General features: G+C 37.1%; 1 protein-coding gene across 9 annotated transcripts in view; it reads left to right on the forward strand.

Annotated features, from left to right (window-relative positions):
• Positions 1 to 13948, forward strand: part of FAM204A (family with sequence similarity 204 member A) — a 53627-nt gene extending 39679 nt beyond the window's left edge. For 5 of the 9 annotated variants that reach the window (XM_070260027.1, XM_070260032.1, XM_070260031.1 and 2 more), the window contains 2 exons: positions 12576 to 12682; positions 12973 to 13948. In XM_070260027.1, the coding sequence (XP_070116128.1) occupies positions 12576 to 12682; positions 12973 to 13024 (159 nt within the window). In that variant the 3' untranslated portion in view covers positions 13025 to 13948. Of the gene's footprint in view, positions 1 to 12194; positions 12354 to 12575; positions 12683 to 12972 lie in introns of all 9 variants that reach the window. The other 4 variants (XM_070260011.1, XM_005602203.4, XM_070260016.1 and 1 more) reach the window with 1 other exon arrangement.
• The last annotated feature ends 3533 nt before the right edge of the window (positions 13949 to 17481 follow it).

Raw genomic sequence — 17481 nt, forward strand, 5'->3', positions numbered from 1 at the left:
CTGCAAATATGGAGGGTTGATTGTAATAGCATTTTATTACAGTATTTTCAGATAGAAAGATACAAGTGTTACATTTTAATAAAATGAATTTGACAGTCTGTTGAATGGTGCCGCAAACTCAGTAGGATGTCAGCGTTAGTTGTTGATTATTATAGTGGCTTCTTCAGTTTGATAGCTATCTGGGCCCTTATCCCTACAAATCAGCTGTGTGCTAAAGCTCATCTTTAAAATTCTATTCAACAAACATAGCACCGACTGTTTGCTAGTAAGTAGACTGTTTTGGCACTTGGAACTTACCTTTTAATAGAAGTGCCATTAGAAGTAGTGGTTAAGTTTCTTGGCCAGCCTGCAAATATATACAATATAGTAAATTATACCAGGAATATATCTTATCTCCAAATTTTGGGAAGTTGACTAGGAAATGTCAGAGAATGGTGGGGACGGATCCAGTGGGTAGATATGGCTGCAAGGATGGGGAGGGTAGGCACGGTAGGACGTGATGAGGGTAATGAGTAGCTCAAGGTCTAAGTGGGCTTTCAGGGACTGAAAGGCTCATAAGGCAGCAACACCAGTCTGGGTCACACTTAAATAGGGAGTGTGGAAGATTTTGGCAGCCTGCTGTGAATATCTGCCTCATTTGAGTCAGGAGCAAAACTTTAGAGAACTGATACTTAAATACATGTTGTGCCACATGTTGGAGCACATGTCTCTTGAATCCCTTTAAAAATTCTGGGTCTTTGTTACTGTTTGCTCTCCAGCAGATGCCTGCACCCATCAGCACACGGCTGGTCTCTGAGTTGACTAGATAGTTCCAGTAAAGCTAAAGATAGACATGTAATAAAAACCAGCAGGGCCTTACGGTGTTGCTGCCTGGTTGTTTTCAGAAACGCTATGGACTTCTGTGTATTTACTGCTCTCTCAGGATCATAGGACTCAACAAACTGGTGTCCCATTGTCATTGCTTGTCCAGTCTTCCTTTTGGAAGACCCAAGAGTTGTGCATTTTGTGATCTCTCCCAAATAACAAGGTAACTGTGACTCGCCAAGAGACCCCAGGTCAGTAAGCCTCCTCAGATCTTTGCCTTGCTGAAGGAAGGAGGAAGAGCGCAGAGCCTAGTCTGCTGTTGAAATGTGCGCTCCACATGATCCTTCTTGTCTTTGTCTGTTTAGTAGCACCCCCGCCTGAGGCAAGGGGAAGCGTTTTCTTTACTGCTGGTTCTGTGTTCCTTTGAGGGTAGTTAGTAATGCTCAAATTTTAAGAGTAGAGCACATTTTATTTTTTTTAAAAGATCTTTCGTTTTGAAATAATTTCAGACTTTCAGAAAGTTGGAAAATTTATAGAAAGATTTCCTATTTATACCCTTCACCCAGATACTCAAAATGTTAACGTTTAACATTTGCTTTAGCATTATTTCTATACCTTATTTAGATTTGCTAAATGTCTCATTAATTTCTTTTATAGCAAAAGAAAATTTCCTTTTTCCTAGTCTAGGACGTCGCGTTTTGGTGTCATGTCTCTTTACTCTTCTTTAATCTGGAATAGTTCCTCAGTCTGTCTTTGTTTCTCAGGACCTCAGTGTTTTTGAAGAGTGGAGGCCGGACATTTTGTAGGATGTCCCTCAGTTTGGTTGTCTGTTTCCTCGCGGTTAGACTCAGGTTCTGCATTCTTGGCAGGAATATCACAGAAGTGATGCTGTGTCCTTAGTGCAAGCTAGCACGGGGAACGTGGTATGTGTCCGTCTCATTTATGGATGATGTTGGTTTGATTGTTTGGTTAAGTCGGTGTGTCTCCAGTTTCTCTTTATAATATTACTGTTGTTCCGCGTCATTAATAAGTATCGCTTAGAGAGATGGGAGATGATTTGAGACTGTAAATATTCTGGTTTTTATTATACTTTACTCACTAGTTTTAACATCTATTGCTGATTCTTTTTCTGCTTGGGGCAATTATTATTATGGTGGCTGTCAAATGACTTTAGATTTTTAAAGTATTATTTGATTGTATTTTTCGTCTTCACCTGGCAAACCAAATCTAAAATTTGGCTTAGATGAGGTATTGGATTATAGAATCTTCTATGTATCCATGTTCAATATCTCAGTAAACCTGAACGGTTGATGCCCTGGGAGGGGATGGGGTTACCAGTGGCCTTGTGTCCACCAGCGGTTGCTTATTAACACCCACCTTGTCTTCCTCACCAGTGTTCACTTGGGGGCTTTCCTTTCCCTGCCGTTTGCAGCTGCCTGTCAGTGCCGCAGGGGCCTCAGACCTGTGCACTTGAGGATGTTAGGTTTTGGTTTTGTGTTTTGTTTTGTCATACTGCTGTCTTAGAAATGGGAATTGCATAATATTGACTAGGTATTTTTCATTTTAAAAGTTATTTCCTGTCACACTTTATGACAAATGAGATTGCTTTGAAATACGTGATGTTTTAAGCAGTAAGGACAGTAAACATTTTTCTCAAGTGTTCTTTTTACTCCCATACAAATATAATGCTTTGTTCTAGTAAAATAAATTAAGCTCATTTAGTGTGGGGTTAAAGAATTCTGATTAAAAGAAAAAACAATAATTTGGGCCCTATTTTATTTTTTTGTTATATAAGTGGAAAAACATCTGGAAAGTATTTGCTCTTCAGGCACAGACATTGGAAAGATACTGATGCCCTGTTAATTAAGCAGCTGTGAAGAATAACTAAAGTAATCAAGATGGAATTCTTGAATAAATAGTTTAGTTTGAGATTTAATTTTTCATATTTATCCCCTTGGTGCCAGTCACTGTGGATATGAGAGATGGGATTTTGAGAAGTAAGTAATTGTGAGTTTGGAGCAGAAACTCTCTGTGAAATAATGTATACGTGCATGGTAGGTGTCCTCTTGGAAATCAGGTATATTGGTTTCTAATCAGTATCGTTTTCTTTTTTTGAGAAGCAGTGACTGCGACCTGCTGATAAAGCCTTCGCTCAGAGGCACAGATCTCAGACTTCTTAAAGCCTTTTCCAAACATAATAAGTGAAACTAATTTTTGATGTTTAACATTTATAAGCCTGTGAAACCAATAGGGCAGCATCAGTGTTGAGAAAAATGAAGCCAAAAGTAGAACCATGTCTGAGAATGGGCCTTGAAAACAGTTCCTAAAAAAAAACGGTGTGCCCAAAAAAGGCTGTCAGTGCACATCATTGTGACACTGCAGGCGCGTATGTTTCCAGAGTCACATTCCTTCAAATTAGCAATGACATTAGGGATGTTTATAATCTGGTTTGGGGGATGGCTCAGGTTCACATGTTTGAAGCCTAGATTGTGCTGTCATCTTTGGTTTTTGCCATGTAGTAATATGGTTGCTTTGGGACTGTCCCTCTTGTTGATTAAATACTTCTTTGTTGTTAACAATCCTGGAGGACAGATGAAGTGGAAAAATATACTTGAGTTTTTGTGGTACTCGAAACTGTTCTAATTTGAAAAAAAAGTTGTTTTGTAAAAACTATTATGTCTATATATATATGCATACACACACAAATATTTGAGCATATTTGTGACTTGTTAACCTCTGGCTTGAGTTGGAAGTACATTCCATTCATTGATGGTGATCCTTGAAAAGATCATCCTTAGGCACTAGTCTTTTCTGACACGTTATCTTTGTTACAATCCAGATCATACCAATTTATAGTAATCAGTAGAAACAACTGTTTTAAAATTAAGTGCTAAAACCTAGATTTGATTAAGTAGGCAGTGCTTAGGTTGAATCTCATATTTTGGAAAGAGAATTTTTCTCTCAGCATCTTCATATTAGCCTGGTGTACATGCAAACCAGCTTGGTTTGGCAGCAAATGGTGAGTTTCTACCACTGAATGAGTCACACCTACATTAACTAGATATATTGCTCAGGCTGATTTCAGTTATACCTGTACAGTGCCAGGACAGAAATGAGTGGGGAAGAGAGGTTGTCGGTGAATTGTGTTTGAGCTTTGTATAGCTTATGTGCTGTATAGATTACTTTTTCTGTAACTGACTCCAACAGGATGGGCTTTGGCAGCATCAACTAAACTTATTTTCCTTGAAAACATCAAGGCTTCATGTTATAACATTATAACCATTTTATATAACCAAGAAAGAGTAGGCATGTTGTTCTTTTATAATTTGCAAGGTATTAATATTCACATCTGAGATATTTTGGTTATAATCTGCTGCCATCTTTGCTAAGACTAAAACCCTTAAATTTGGGATAATGATACAAAATGTTTCATATTTTAAAGCTCTTTTGCTTGAACTTATGAATGGAGGTCTAAGGCAGTGACTCCAGCGCTAAGCTGTTGAGCACAGTATTTATTTGAAACCTAACCAAGGTATCACAAGTATAAATGAGAAAAAATTATATCTTATTTTAATAGTATGCTTTTTATAGCTGTAAATAAATACTGCATTGGCAGTATGAATTAAACAGGATTTAATTTTAATTTTGTTAAATTTGTTAAATAGACTACTTAAATTTTTGGATTCTAAAACATAGGTAGGTTAATAATGTTGAAATATTAATAGTTTGTTAATATTTAAATAACAAAGGTAGGAATGGCCTATTTTAAGAACTAACGTTTGAATTGATTGAGTTGTATTCTTTTCTAGCTAAATAAGCTAAATGCTCTCTAAATTTGGGCCGATTATTAATTTGTAGCTTGAGCTCTATTTTTAGAGCAATTTACTAGAAAATCTGCAGGCATTCTCATGAAGAGGGGTGTATATACGTTTGAGGAGATCCTTTCTGCATTTTGTTAACATCTCAGAAATGGTTCTTTCTCAGAAATGCTTTGGATGCCACAGCACTCGCTCCAGCAGTCACAGTTTCCCCATACACTGTATTGTTAGGCTGCAGGTTCCCTGAGAGGATTCTGGCTGCACTTCACGCTTTTCATTTCAGTTACTAGTTTTATGTCGATGTACACGCCATGTTGTCTTGATGGGATAAGAGCTTGAATTACCTGCCCCCCCCCCCCAAAAAAAAACCTCCTCAAATAATAGAATTTTGACAGAGTTACCTATCAAAGTACCTGGAGCATTATCCTATCTAGGGTTCAAAATTGAAACATTTGTTTACATTTTTGAAATAGAGATGCTGCCAAACTTGTAAGTTTAAAGTTACTTCTCATCAGTGCTATTTTCAAAGCTGTAATATTTTAGGAAAGGTATTTGCATCACACACACAAAAGCTGGATTGAGAGACATTTTACAGTGAAGCACATCTTGTGGTTCTAAATCCTTTATTCTGTAATCGAGAGCAAAATTATTTTCTTCCCATTTTCATAACCACTTTCATTGGGTAGAAATACCTTAACAGTTATGGTTCCAAGGTAAAACAATTTATTGAGATATGAAGCTGAATGTATATTCCAACTAGGTATTTATCATTGGAACCTGTGACCCTCCAAAGGATGGCAGATACTTTGTATTTTCTTAGTTATTGTGATTTCTAGCCACTGAAGATTGGGTAAAGTAAAAATGGATTAAATATTACTCATTTTATATTAAAAATTTTAAATTAAATATCTGCATTTCGACATTTTATTTTTATAAAAAGGAGATTATTTTTGTTGCTAGTACCAGGGGTGTGTATGAAGAACACAGTTTTTCATACAAAGTCATCTAATGCCTGCAAACTCTCTGGCAAAATATATAGTATGTCCCTCTTTGAAATTTGACTGCTCTACCTTCTGTCTCTTTTTCTTTATCTTTTTTTTCCCTTTCCTCTTAGACAGTAGAGTTTTGGACCATTTTCTTTGTGGTAGATTTCACTTATTAGCAAAGGGCAAGCATAGAGGCCCTGGGAGGGTGGGGTCCTCACGGAGTGGGCTCTTCCTAGCCAGCAGCTTGATCAGGCACCCGGGGAAGCTGGGCGTGCTCTGCCATGGGAGGGGTATGTGTGTCTGTTAAGGGTCATCTAGAACTGATTCACTCTCATTACCTTTGGTCATTTCTCAGTGGTTTTTTAATTTAAATGTTCCTCTGTGCATCATTTCATAGTCTGCACATAGTGCGAGGGGCTTTTAAATGGGGATTTTAATTCTTTGAAGCCTTGTTCTCTTCAGTTCTTAGAGGTAATTCAGTTATTTCATATAGATGAACAATTAGCACAATGTGGGGAAAATAAGCTGTGCGTATCCAGGTAAGGGAAGACCTAGTTGAATTTCTTTACACTGAGTTTAAAGGTTTGTATATTCCTATAAAAAACTGTGTACAGCCTTGAAATTGGAGCGTTTTAACATGAGAAAAATAAAAATGGTACTGAGTGATGGGTTTTTAGGTGTGCTTACCTAGATCTCATTGCATTGAGGATGTTTTCTTTTAACCTCTGGGCTGTGATTGGGTGATCACCTAGAATGGCGTTCCTTATGCTCTCTTTTAATTATGTTTATCTGTGCTTTTAACAAACCTTAAAAAAAGATTTCAGATGTTACAAGTCTAATTAAAGAGACAGACAAAGCACAGTTTATACTGTAGATTTTTTCTGCAGTTCAATTAATCAGCATGTTTTCTCTTTTAATTAAAACCATTTTAGTAAATTAAAGCCCACAGCAAAACACATATATAATTTGTTTGTAATTAGCTCTTAATTGGTGGTAGTTGAAGCTTAGCACCCTTGGTTTCTTTCTTCATGATTGCCATTTTATTAGCAGCCAGTCATTAATTAATCTTTTTCTAATTAGCTTATAAAACTGTTGATGGCACATTATTGTAAATGTGATTTTAAGTTCAAAGCTTGTTAATAAGCTTTCTTACTTAGAAGAACAGAGATAAAGAAATTGCTGAAAACAGTACTACAGTTCTTAAAAAAAAAACTGTCTTTCTTATGGGAACTGTGTAAAGCATCTAACAGCTTATGGTTAATTTTTTAATGCTTTTCTTCCCTTATGAATGGAATAAGTTGCTTGAATATAAATGTCTATATCCAGTAGTAATTTCAACAGTATAGCATCTTTTCTCCCTCCTTTGGAATGCTATAATCTACCTATAATTTGAAGCCTTAATAGTCATCATTAAAACAGATGTTATATAAACTATTTTATTATGAACTCAAAGTTGAGTATATGAATCAAAGTATATTTTCTCATATGTCATGGACCAAATACAAATTGTTTTTTATAAATTACAAGGTGAATCACATGTATCATATATATATATATATATGATATATGTGATATGTGTATATCAGTATATCTTTATGATGTGTTTTAAAAACAGGATTTGTTGGGTTATGCATTGAAGTAAAAACCATTTGGCTGTAACTGATAGGAAGTTGTAGGTATAAAAATAAATAATAGATGTTTGTACAGTTGTACACACACTCATATATATATAGTGCACAAAGGTGCAAACCTGTGCATGCACATTTTAAGATGACAGTGAAATTAGGCTAATTCCTATAACAGAAAATTTAAAATCAGAGTTTAAATGACCGGATATGGCACAGCTTATTTGCTGTCATCAGAGCTTCAGCATCTCAGGTATGATCGTGGAGAGAGAGATACCGATCTAAATGTAGACGTCCTGAATTTACTATAGCACAGACCATATTAAATTGTGATTTGAGTGAAACACATATTCTTTATTGAAATTTACTACTCACTTCATAAAACCTCTTAAGTGCATGGTGTTCTGAGCTGTTTATTGATATTAGTGCAAAGTTTTGAAAGTTATAAGACAATAAAGCATTACCGTCATTGGAAGTCCTTTTTCTTATTTGCTTTTTGAACTTTGCGTGTTATTTCAACTTTGGCTGTTTCTTTGCTTGTTTTTAAGAAGGCATTTTATGATGTCATGCAAGAGACACTAGAAAGGGATAGCTGACAAGGAAAAAATTAAAAATTGGATAAAAAGTAAATGAATAATGTCATATTACCAGAAAGATGAGAGGCTAATTTGTGCCGACTTTTTGCTAATTTTGTTCAAGCCTCAAAATGAGGAGCTGTCACCCGTTCTGTGTAGCACTGATGACAGTGCCAATGATCCATGAAATAAGCTGCCGCTGGCTTTGTTCTGATAAGAATGAACAAATCTGCACAATGTTCGGCTCCCAGAATCTCATTTTCATACTTGCATGCAGGCTAAAAGAAATAAGCTGTTTGCAGGCTTGATTAATCAGACATTGGAGGGGTTTTTGTCTCTTTGATCTCTTTCGTCTCCTAGGTAACTTGCTTGACATTAATGTTGAGCTTGAGTAAAGACAATCAGGAATTGTCGACCAAACTGATATAAAAATTAAAGACCTTAACACTTTAAGTACTCCCGTAATGGTTCCGCTTTACTTCAGAAAACATCTGTTTTCATTTAATTAAAGAACAAAAGAGAATAGCATAAATATTTTTCATAGAGACCTATTATCCCATACAAAGTTAAAGTATGATAATTGGTATTTTTAAATAAGTGCCTTGAAAGTGTTCAAAAGGGAGGAAAACTTCATAAATCTGCTGCAAGCTAGTAATTTTGAGATGAGTAAAATATTTTATGAAATGGATCAGAAGTTTACAGTTATGGTAGATTAAGCTGTTTGAATCAGATGCTTCAAATGATTATCAGCAAACTTGAGAATGGCAAGGTTTAGCAAGAAAAACTAACTTTATTTTGAAAGTTTGTCTTTTAAAAATCTCTACTATGTTACAAGATGTGCCATTATATCTATTTTACAACCCAATATGATTTACACATGCTAAACCTGTAAAATTGAAAGGAATTAAAAAAATGTCGCCGTGCATTTGCTTGAGGTTATGCAGACGCTTTTACAAATCTTCCAAGTGGCTGTAAAGATGAATGCCTCAAGGGTCCAGCCAGGGCCCAGCTTTTCCAACCAGCTAAAGCCCTTATCTTAAATCCAAGCAAAGTACCATTAATCTTTTTGAAAGACCTTTTATGGCTTTTAATATATCCCAAATTAGAACATTTTACACCCTTGGTTCCTGAAATATGGTGATAAAAAGCCTTTAGAGCTTAATTTTCCTTACTGCTTGCTCTGACCAATTTGCAGTTCTTTGTGATAATGTTTAGACACCTTAATTAAAATGCAGCAAAATATTGGATGTTCTATATGGAAAATGCTGATACTTTGGCTACACATACAAGAAATTCTGTATATATTTTTATTCATTTAAAAAAATTTCTTCCCACATTGTGTTGCTATAGTTATCTGATGACCCGAAACAGTTTTTTAATATGAAAACCATTGACTAAGCTTTTTGTGATGTTTACATTGGGCATGAAGAGGCATTTTTCTTTTTACAGAAGCAAAAGGGGGATTCTTGTCGGCCTATATTATTTGTTTGTAATACTGAGACATTGCACGATATTCTTTTATCTTCTGAAACTCGGGTTAGTCATCTTGCCTGGGAAAATGCGTTTCTTCTCAACTGTCTCTTCCATAGGAGATCTTATTATCCTTTCATATTTCCAAATATTTCCATTCGTTTTTCTTTCTTTACAGAAATAAATGAAACACGTTCATTTTAAGCGTGTGAAGGACACAAAATTGATATGAGTTTTCATCATCATTCCAAGCTAAAAGATTCATTCTGTAAAATACGTGGACCAGGCTTGTTTAATGTTTATCAGCTGAAGAACATTCCACTTAACCTAACCCAAGGCAAAACACTGTTAGGAGATGTACCTTTTATACAAATGGGTCTGTGAAAGTGTTGCCTATCGTTTATTATATTTATGTAGTCCACAAAATGATGGAGTCCTCTCCTGTAAATACGTTTCGTATTTGAAGAATTTTTAACAAGTTTATACTATGTCTCATGGACCGTGTGCTCCAAATCTTTACTGTGATGCTGATTGTGCTGGATTTGACCTTAACATTGCTAGAAAACTAAAAGCTTCACGTTCTCAGAGTACGTGACCATGTTGAGATGAAGAGTCGAATTTAAATTAAATGCCCGTGTGTCCAGACACACTGAGGTGCTTTTTGGTTTGTCTATCCCAAATCCAGAAAATCCGTACTGGGAAATTTCAACAAGCTAAAAATGTAAGCAACATCTTAATTTACAACAGTTATAGAAAATAATTTTATCACGTGGTTAATGGTATATATAATTACCATTAACCAAATATGGTACGAGTCATTTTTGTTTCCTACTCAAAGTATAGGCTCAATTTAAATATAAGATACACGAGCTGAGTGGGACTTCTCTAGGGGGTGGACTTGGCAGAACCAGATCATATTTCAAATTTGTATTTGCATTTCATATATAATACATAGGAATATAGTTAAATAGAAAAATACAGAGTTCTGTGTTTTACCTTTTGGAGGTGGGGGACAGGGAGGAGACTAAATATTTTACATGGATGTGGGGAGACCTAGCATGCATCTTAAACACAGGTGGCAAGCTGCGTTTTATGACAGTAGACAGTTCGTGAGGTGGATTGACTGCTCCCCTTGTAGCCCACTGGACCCCGTATTCCCAGCCGCCTCGCGTTGAGGTGGAACTGTGTGAGTAATTCTGACCAGAGGTCTGTGAGCAGGAATGACGTGTGTCGCTTCTGGACTAAAGCATTTAAGAGCCAGTGTGAGACCCTCCAGCTCTCTCTTCCTCTGCCATAGCGAGCGTGAAAGCCACATGTTGAGATGCTGGCGCCCCAAGATGGAGGAGAGCCCTGCCAATCCACAGCTGACTTTAAGTAAAGAAATGAAAGTTTGGCCAGTGAGATCTGGGGATTTGTTGATACTGCAGTTTGACTAGCCTAACCTGACAGATGCTAACTTGATTTTTACATTTATGACAAATGGATAGTTTTTCAGTGGGTAGGAAATCCGTCTTAATGATGAATTATGCCACCACCCCTCCAGAGTTTCATTTTCTCCTTAGAGGATGATGCGGTAGCCCTTTGATTCTCTTAGCCTTTTCTCTGATAAAGAACTGGAAATGAAAAGAGAACCGAGAGAGCAAGACCAGTATGGAAGCAGTCCCATGTAATCAGCCCGGCTTCTCCCTACCCCCCCAGTGTGAAAATAAGCCTGTTTTGTTCAGTGCTGTATCTCTAGTGCCTGGCAAAATAATGTACCTGTGCCCTCATAATATTTGTTGAATGAATGTTGTCCTTGTGCAAAAAGGTGATGATGACAGTAGTGCTGGTAATACTGGTTTGAGTTTTGAGAAGACTGAGGTTGCTCTGCTTTTTCAAGGTGACTCTCCAGTCACGACTGTTCTTCCTTTCTTCTGTGGCTTTCCTGTTGGGGTGGACTAACTCAGCACCTTCGTTTAATTGTCAGGTTGCTTCCATTATTTGTAGATAAAGTTCCTGGACTGAAAAATCACACCTTCTTTTGCTCTCATTTATAAACCCCATTCAGTGCCTCATTGTGTATTTCATCCCAAAGGAAACTGTTCTCCAAGGTAAACTGAAAGGAATGTCAGGCATGCCAAGCCTCCGTCCCTAAATCTGCCTCCCTCCTTACACATGAGCTCCTAGCCGCCCATTGTGCCTCCCTGTTGACAAGCAGATCCCTAAAACCTGGGCTTTAATACGTTGACTAGAGCATGGCTTCCAGGTCTTTTCTTCTCTTCCACACATCTGCTCTCCACTAATATGTATTATGTTGAGTACAGGGGGAGAAAAGTTAAGAAACACCAGAAAGTGATTTTTACCCTAAGTTAAAAACTTGGGTTCTTAAGAGATACTTTTGAGCCATCCATATAGGTGGGCATTTTTAACATCAGAGCCCACAAAAAGGAGATCACCATACCTGTCTAGGAGACACTCGCTGAGGAACAGCAGTGCAGCAAGAGAGCTGGGTGGAGCAGAGCATGGTAACTATAGCTTGTGGCAGAGAAGCTGAAGGACTGGAGAAATACGGAAACAAAGGCTGTTAGAGGTGTTAGGGGAGTTAGAGAAGACTTGGTGGGGGTGAGGAAGGAAGCCTTGTTTTGATTGGACCTTATGGCACTCGGGCAGATGGCTGTAAGGAGGGGTGTGAGCAGAGGGGCCAGTAGAGGGAAGCATAGGTACCGTGGTCCTCGCGCCCAGCCTCTTCACCTCTTAGCACCCCTTAGATTCTTTTTTCTGTCAGTGAATTAAAGCTGTTGCCCATGATTCAAAGTGTGTTTATGAAGTAGTAATTAGCTTGCCCATGTTTTATTAATCACATCTATGACTGCCAATCAGAGCTTCTGATCAGCAGGAGATAGCTGGTGTGACCATACTGAGTTGCTGTAATTCTAGCCCAGAGCAAAGAAACTTGCTGTCTCTGTCAGTCTGCGCAGCCTTATCAGGGGTCAGTTCCCGCTCGGCCTACTGAATGCTGAAATGGCTTCAAGATCCTCATCACTACCCTGTGGACCCTCGAGGGGCCTCAGTTTGGGAAGGATTTCCATCCAGGAGGTTGGTACTAGGAAGAGGGGCTGTGGGAAGGAAGGGAAATGTGGGCCACATCTCTGCATTCGTTAGACTTTGGTTGTTCCAGGGGACCTGAGCATAAGAATGTCTAATTTGTAGACATGGCTTTCTTACCCACGTGTTCTCAAGTATTATATTACTGTAATTCTTGTGTTCGCTGGAATATTTATTTTCCTTTTTTTTCTTTTTCTCTTTTGTAATTCTTAGCTTGGTGTAAAAATTGCCAAAGCAGTTGCCTGCCACAACTTTGTAAAAGCCAAAAAGGATGCTGAAAATTCACAGGTTGCTCGAAAAAAGAAGAAACTTGCATGGGGGTAAGTTTAAGATTTTTAGTAGTAATTCTACTAACTTTTCACAGAAATCCTGTGATACATTTTGTGGATCCAGGTTTGTGTAATTGTTACTCATTTTGTTCTTTATATCTTTGCTGAATGTTTATCAGATTGTAAATATGGAGCATTTCTTCATCCTATTTGATGTTTATTTCATAATCAATGGAGTATGTGAAAAATTTTTAAGTTTATTTTACTTTGGCACTTAGTAAACATGTTACTTTAGTAAAGTATTTAGAAATAAATTGAGATTTTTGTGTTCTTCATTTTAGGTTTGAAGCAAAGAAGAGATGGGAAACCAAAAGCAACATGGGATATATGTAACTTGCCAGAGTTCTTCAAGACATTTGAGTCTTTGAGTTTTCCCTTGAGTCTTCAATTGCTCAATTTACTGAAAAGATTTTCCTGTTTATGTTCACTGTGTCAGGAAATTGATAGACGTAGAAAAAATAAGCATAAAATTTGCGAGTTGATTATCACATCTTTTCAGTCTCTTTCTTAAGAGCTCATCCTATTGAAGTAAATGAAGTGCAGCATTCTGTTATTAGTGCGAGAAATCTAAGCATACATGGAAAAAAGGATGGGATTTTATTTATTTATATAGACCTTCGGTATAAGATCAGTTTTACTTTTATCCATTTGGTGTAGCATAGCCAGTGAGCTCCTTGTACTTTCTTATCTGTGCTCAGTGTAACTGCACTTATTCTGGAATTGTGTTGTTTTTTTTTAAAGATTGGCACCCGAGCTAACATCTGTTGCCAATCTTTTCTTGTCTGTTTTTTTTCCTCCTTCTCCCCAAAGCCCCCCAGTACATAGTTATATATTCTAGTTGTGAGTGCCTCTGGTTGTTGGAATTGTGCTTTTAAGATTGGCATTTGTTTATAATGGATTAATCATAAGTGCAAGAAAGTCCCAATTGACATTGTCCTTACAAATGACTTTATCTTAACGTTATGGAAGTAATTATTGGTTCTTTATTGGAGGCAGTAGAGTTAATGTTTCACAGTCATATAATAAAAACAATTGATTAATTTTTGTGTACCTGCAGATAAAATATTACAATAAAAAAGGACAGAATGTAGTATTTGGAGGATGATTTAAATTCAACTCTGCCTGGAAATATGTTTTTAACTCTCTCTCTCAGCTGTATCATTCTTTAAATTATGAGATGGCTCTTAGAAGAAGACATGGTATGGTTGTATTAGCTGGTTGTAACTCCAGACAATATAACTTTGAACTTTCTGAGAACATGGTTTGTTTGTTTTTACTCCTCTTCTCCATTACTTCTTAAAAGATGGAATGAATTACTGAGGATAAAGAGCATTGGTGCCATGGGAAGTAGTTTTCATTATATGTGTGTTTCATAGACCTTACTAGAAGGGGCTCTGAGAAATCATATAAGAAGCTGGTAAGACCACAGCTAGATGATCTGACTTTTTTGGTAGGCCGTTGGCATTTTGGTGCCTCCCTACTTGATGCTCAATGGAGGTCAGAACTGCTTATCGTGATTTTCATCAGTTCGCTCCCTTCCTCCGCCTTCAGCGGAGGTTTTCTAGCTGTCTGATAGAACCTTTTTCTGGGTTGATAATATTAATTCAGGGACATAGGAAATTGGGCATGATTATAATTCTTATTATTTTTAGACTTAGTAACAAAATTTTACTAATTTATGGTGGCATATTTATTGTTTGTTCTGGAATAATTGAGTAACTAGTTGCTATTTGAGATCAAAAATCATATCTTGCTTCCACTTAGATGAGAAAAGCCAGTATAGAGAAAGCAAGATTTTAGGAGATAGTGTGTGTACTTGTAGAATTCATCATGAAAAGGTTTCCAGACCAAATATTGGAATATCTTATATTTTTTGATTTAATATCCCCTATTGGGTTTTGCAGATAAAATCATATACTGCTTACCTATAGCATCTCATTTCGGATTCCTAATAGCTGAATACAGACTTATAGGAACCTTTCCTCTAAAAAGTCCATCGTCAGGGAGTATCCACTACACAGTTTGGTGGTTTTGTCTGAAGCATTACAAATGTTATCTTTGAACAGGCAGGTAGTATAGACATTCTTGCCCATCGGTCCCCAAGACAGGCCTTTCCCTGCAGCCTCTGCCTCATTGTTCTTTGCCCATGTGCCCTTAGAGCATTTAGGGACCCCTGCAGGCACATTTCACCACTCTGCTCATGCTGAGGGCTGCCGCAGCAGCCTCTTAGAGTCTGATTCGGGAGCCTCTGACCCGAAGTCCAGCTGTTAGAGCCCTTTTTCAGCCTGTGCCGGTGCCAGCAACTGCCCGCTCAGGGGTCTCATGTAGATGAGAGTGTCCTGACTGAGTAGAAGGCATTATGGTGGGACCACACCTAGCGGGGGACTCATTTGGTAAGGGAAGCCACATCTCATCAGTCTCCAGTGTTTGGGGGCCTGGGTTTTGAGAAGCTCCAAAACATTATGGTACAACAGAAGAAGGGGTGGGAGGGAAGGATGTGGGGGAGAGGCAGGGTCTGGTGGTCTTGGGTTAGCCCTGCTGGCATGTCATTTGGGACCGGTTTTATTTTATCAACTTCAGTTTGAGTTAGACATTTTACTCATTAAAGCAATAAAATGGGAACATTATTCCTAGAATACCTGTGTTGCCCGAAAAGTATAGTCATTTGTCCTTTCCATCTGGTCACAGCAAAATAAAGATTTTTTTTTCCATCAGTAATAACTTTAGTTCCTAAAGCTTTAACATGTGCATTTACTACCACCAGAATGCCTGAATTAAATTAATGTAAATGTCAGTTATTGTTAACTGAGATTAATATGTTTCAGGCCATTGGTATGGCATTAATGTAACTATGATTTACTGTTTAAGTACTTCAGGCTACAACAGCTTACTAGAGAACAGTAATTTTGAGCTTTATAGCCCTGGTTCTGAGACGTACAGTTGGTGGTACATTCTTGTTTGGGAGCCCTCGGGATGTTTCTGATTTTCAGCAGAACATTCTATTTTTTTCACCAAAAGGAGAGTTAGAATATATAATCTCAGGTTTGTTATAATTAGTTCTGATGACAGTTAAATACCTTGACCAAAACTGTAAATCAGTAGTTAAACAGGTTTCTGCAACTGATCATAAATCTCAAACTCCATATTTTAAATGCACATTTTTTTGAGAGACAGCCCAGGGAGGGGCGGGCCAGGGACAGGACTAAAATGTTATCTGAACTTTGAGTAATAACTTAGAATCTCAAGTTAAAATATACTGATTTCCCTAATGCCTTTTGTCTAAAATGTTATCTTTTAAATATTTATAATAACTAGCTTATTCTTTACTCTGATAAGCTTGAATTTAGTTCTTAAAATATGAAAGTTAATTTTCAAAATGTCCAAGTTTTCATTTGTTATGTGAAGATATCACCTTTTGGAAATGGGTGTGCTGCTAAACTATAAAAAATATTGTATGGGCTTGATATTTAAATAAGTTGCCAATTGTGTGTGTTTTTTTAAGAGATAAGGTTTGGGAAAACAAGGTAATGTTATGTCAGACCTCATTTTGGAAAATTAACTTAGTGAAACCTACTAGTCAAATTCAGAGCCAACTGTAGCAATTCAAGTTTTTCCATGTTGGCAGAAGTTGCTTTTATTTTTAGTATCTGGCAGAGCAACAAATGCTTTGCATGTCAGTTTAATATTTTGTCAAGCCAACTGTTTATTCATTGGCTTAAAATTTACACTCTACTAAAGTCTTAGCCCGGACTTTCATGAAACAAATAGTAATATTTGGACAAAATACACAAAAATCTTTTTCCAAAACCAAATGTAGATTGGTATTTGTGGCATCAGTGACTTTTAACATGGTAACAGATCTGAGAGTACTTTGAAAAGTCTAAGGCATTATAAACACATGGCAATACATTTCAAAGAATTAAATTTTTTTATGAAGTAATAAGAACATCTTTCTAGGTTTTCAGATTTAAATTAGAGACTTTTTGCTGGAAAGTGGAATATATGTTAGAGTAAATTTCAGTGAACTATGAAAAGATTATTTTATCAATATATATCTATTTTTGACTTCTGTTGCATACTAAGACAATAAGACCCATTTTCCATTTTTGAGGTTGGGACGCTCTATAGATTTTGATAAAATGAACAGAACTGCATTCTTTAGTCTTTATTATTTTTTCCTCCCTCCACACTGCTCACCTTAAAAGAAAAGCACACTCATTCTCAGCGTTGTCGCTGTAATGAATGCAAAGACTTACTGGGGAAGGGCTTCTTGACTCTAGTCAAGAACATGGCAGCATGGAGCAGATCAGGATTGCCATGAAGAAACTTAGAAAGGAGCCACCAAACCATCATGCTCTAGTGCGAAGAGGAGGTGTATTGCTTCTTCAGTGGTATCTCCTTCTACTCACTTGTGAGTATTTTGGAGATATGTATTCATTTTCTAGGATTTCTTCAAATACAGCGGTGCTGTCAGAGTAGCTTCCTGCCACACTGGCTTTTGTGATCTTGATCCCTGGAACACAACCAGAGGCTTTTGGTAGGAATGTCTATTAAATGCCATGCAGTACACTATGTTTTTAGATGTGCCTGTAAAATCAAGAATTAGCTGAGGGATAATTATCTTTTGTTAGTATTAGTAACCCCTTTTTAGATTCAAGTAGAGCATAAAAGTTTTCCAAGTGAGATGGTATTTTGAAAAAATTGAATTTAGGTCCGTGCCTTTTATATCTGGACCAGGTTTCTTAAGGAAGCACAGAATAGAAGGGAATGAAAGGGAAAGGGAGGGTAGT

This window comes from Equus caballus, chromosome 1, assembly GCF_041296265.1.
Source record: "Equus caballus isolate H_3958 breed thoroughbred chromosome 1, TB-T2T, whole genome shotgun sequence".
Taxonomy (NCBI): Eukaryota; Metazoa; Chordata; class Mammalia; order Perissodactyla; family Equidae; genus Equus; species Equus caballus.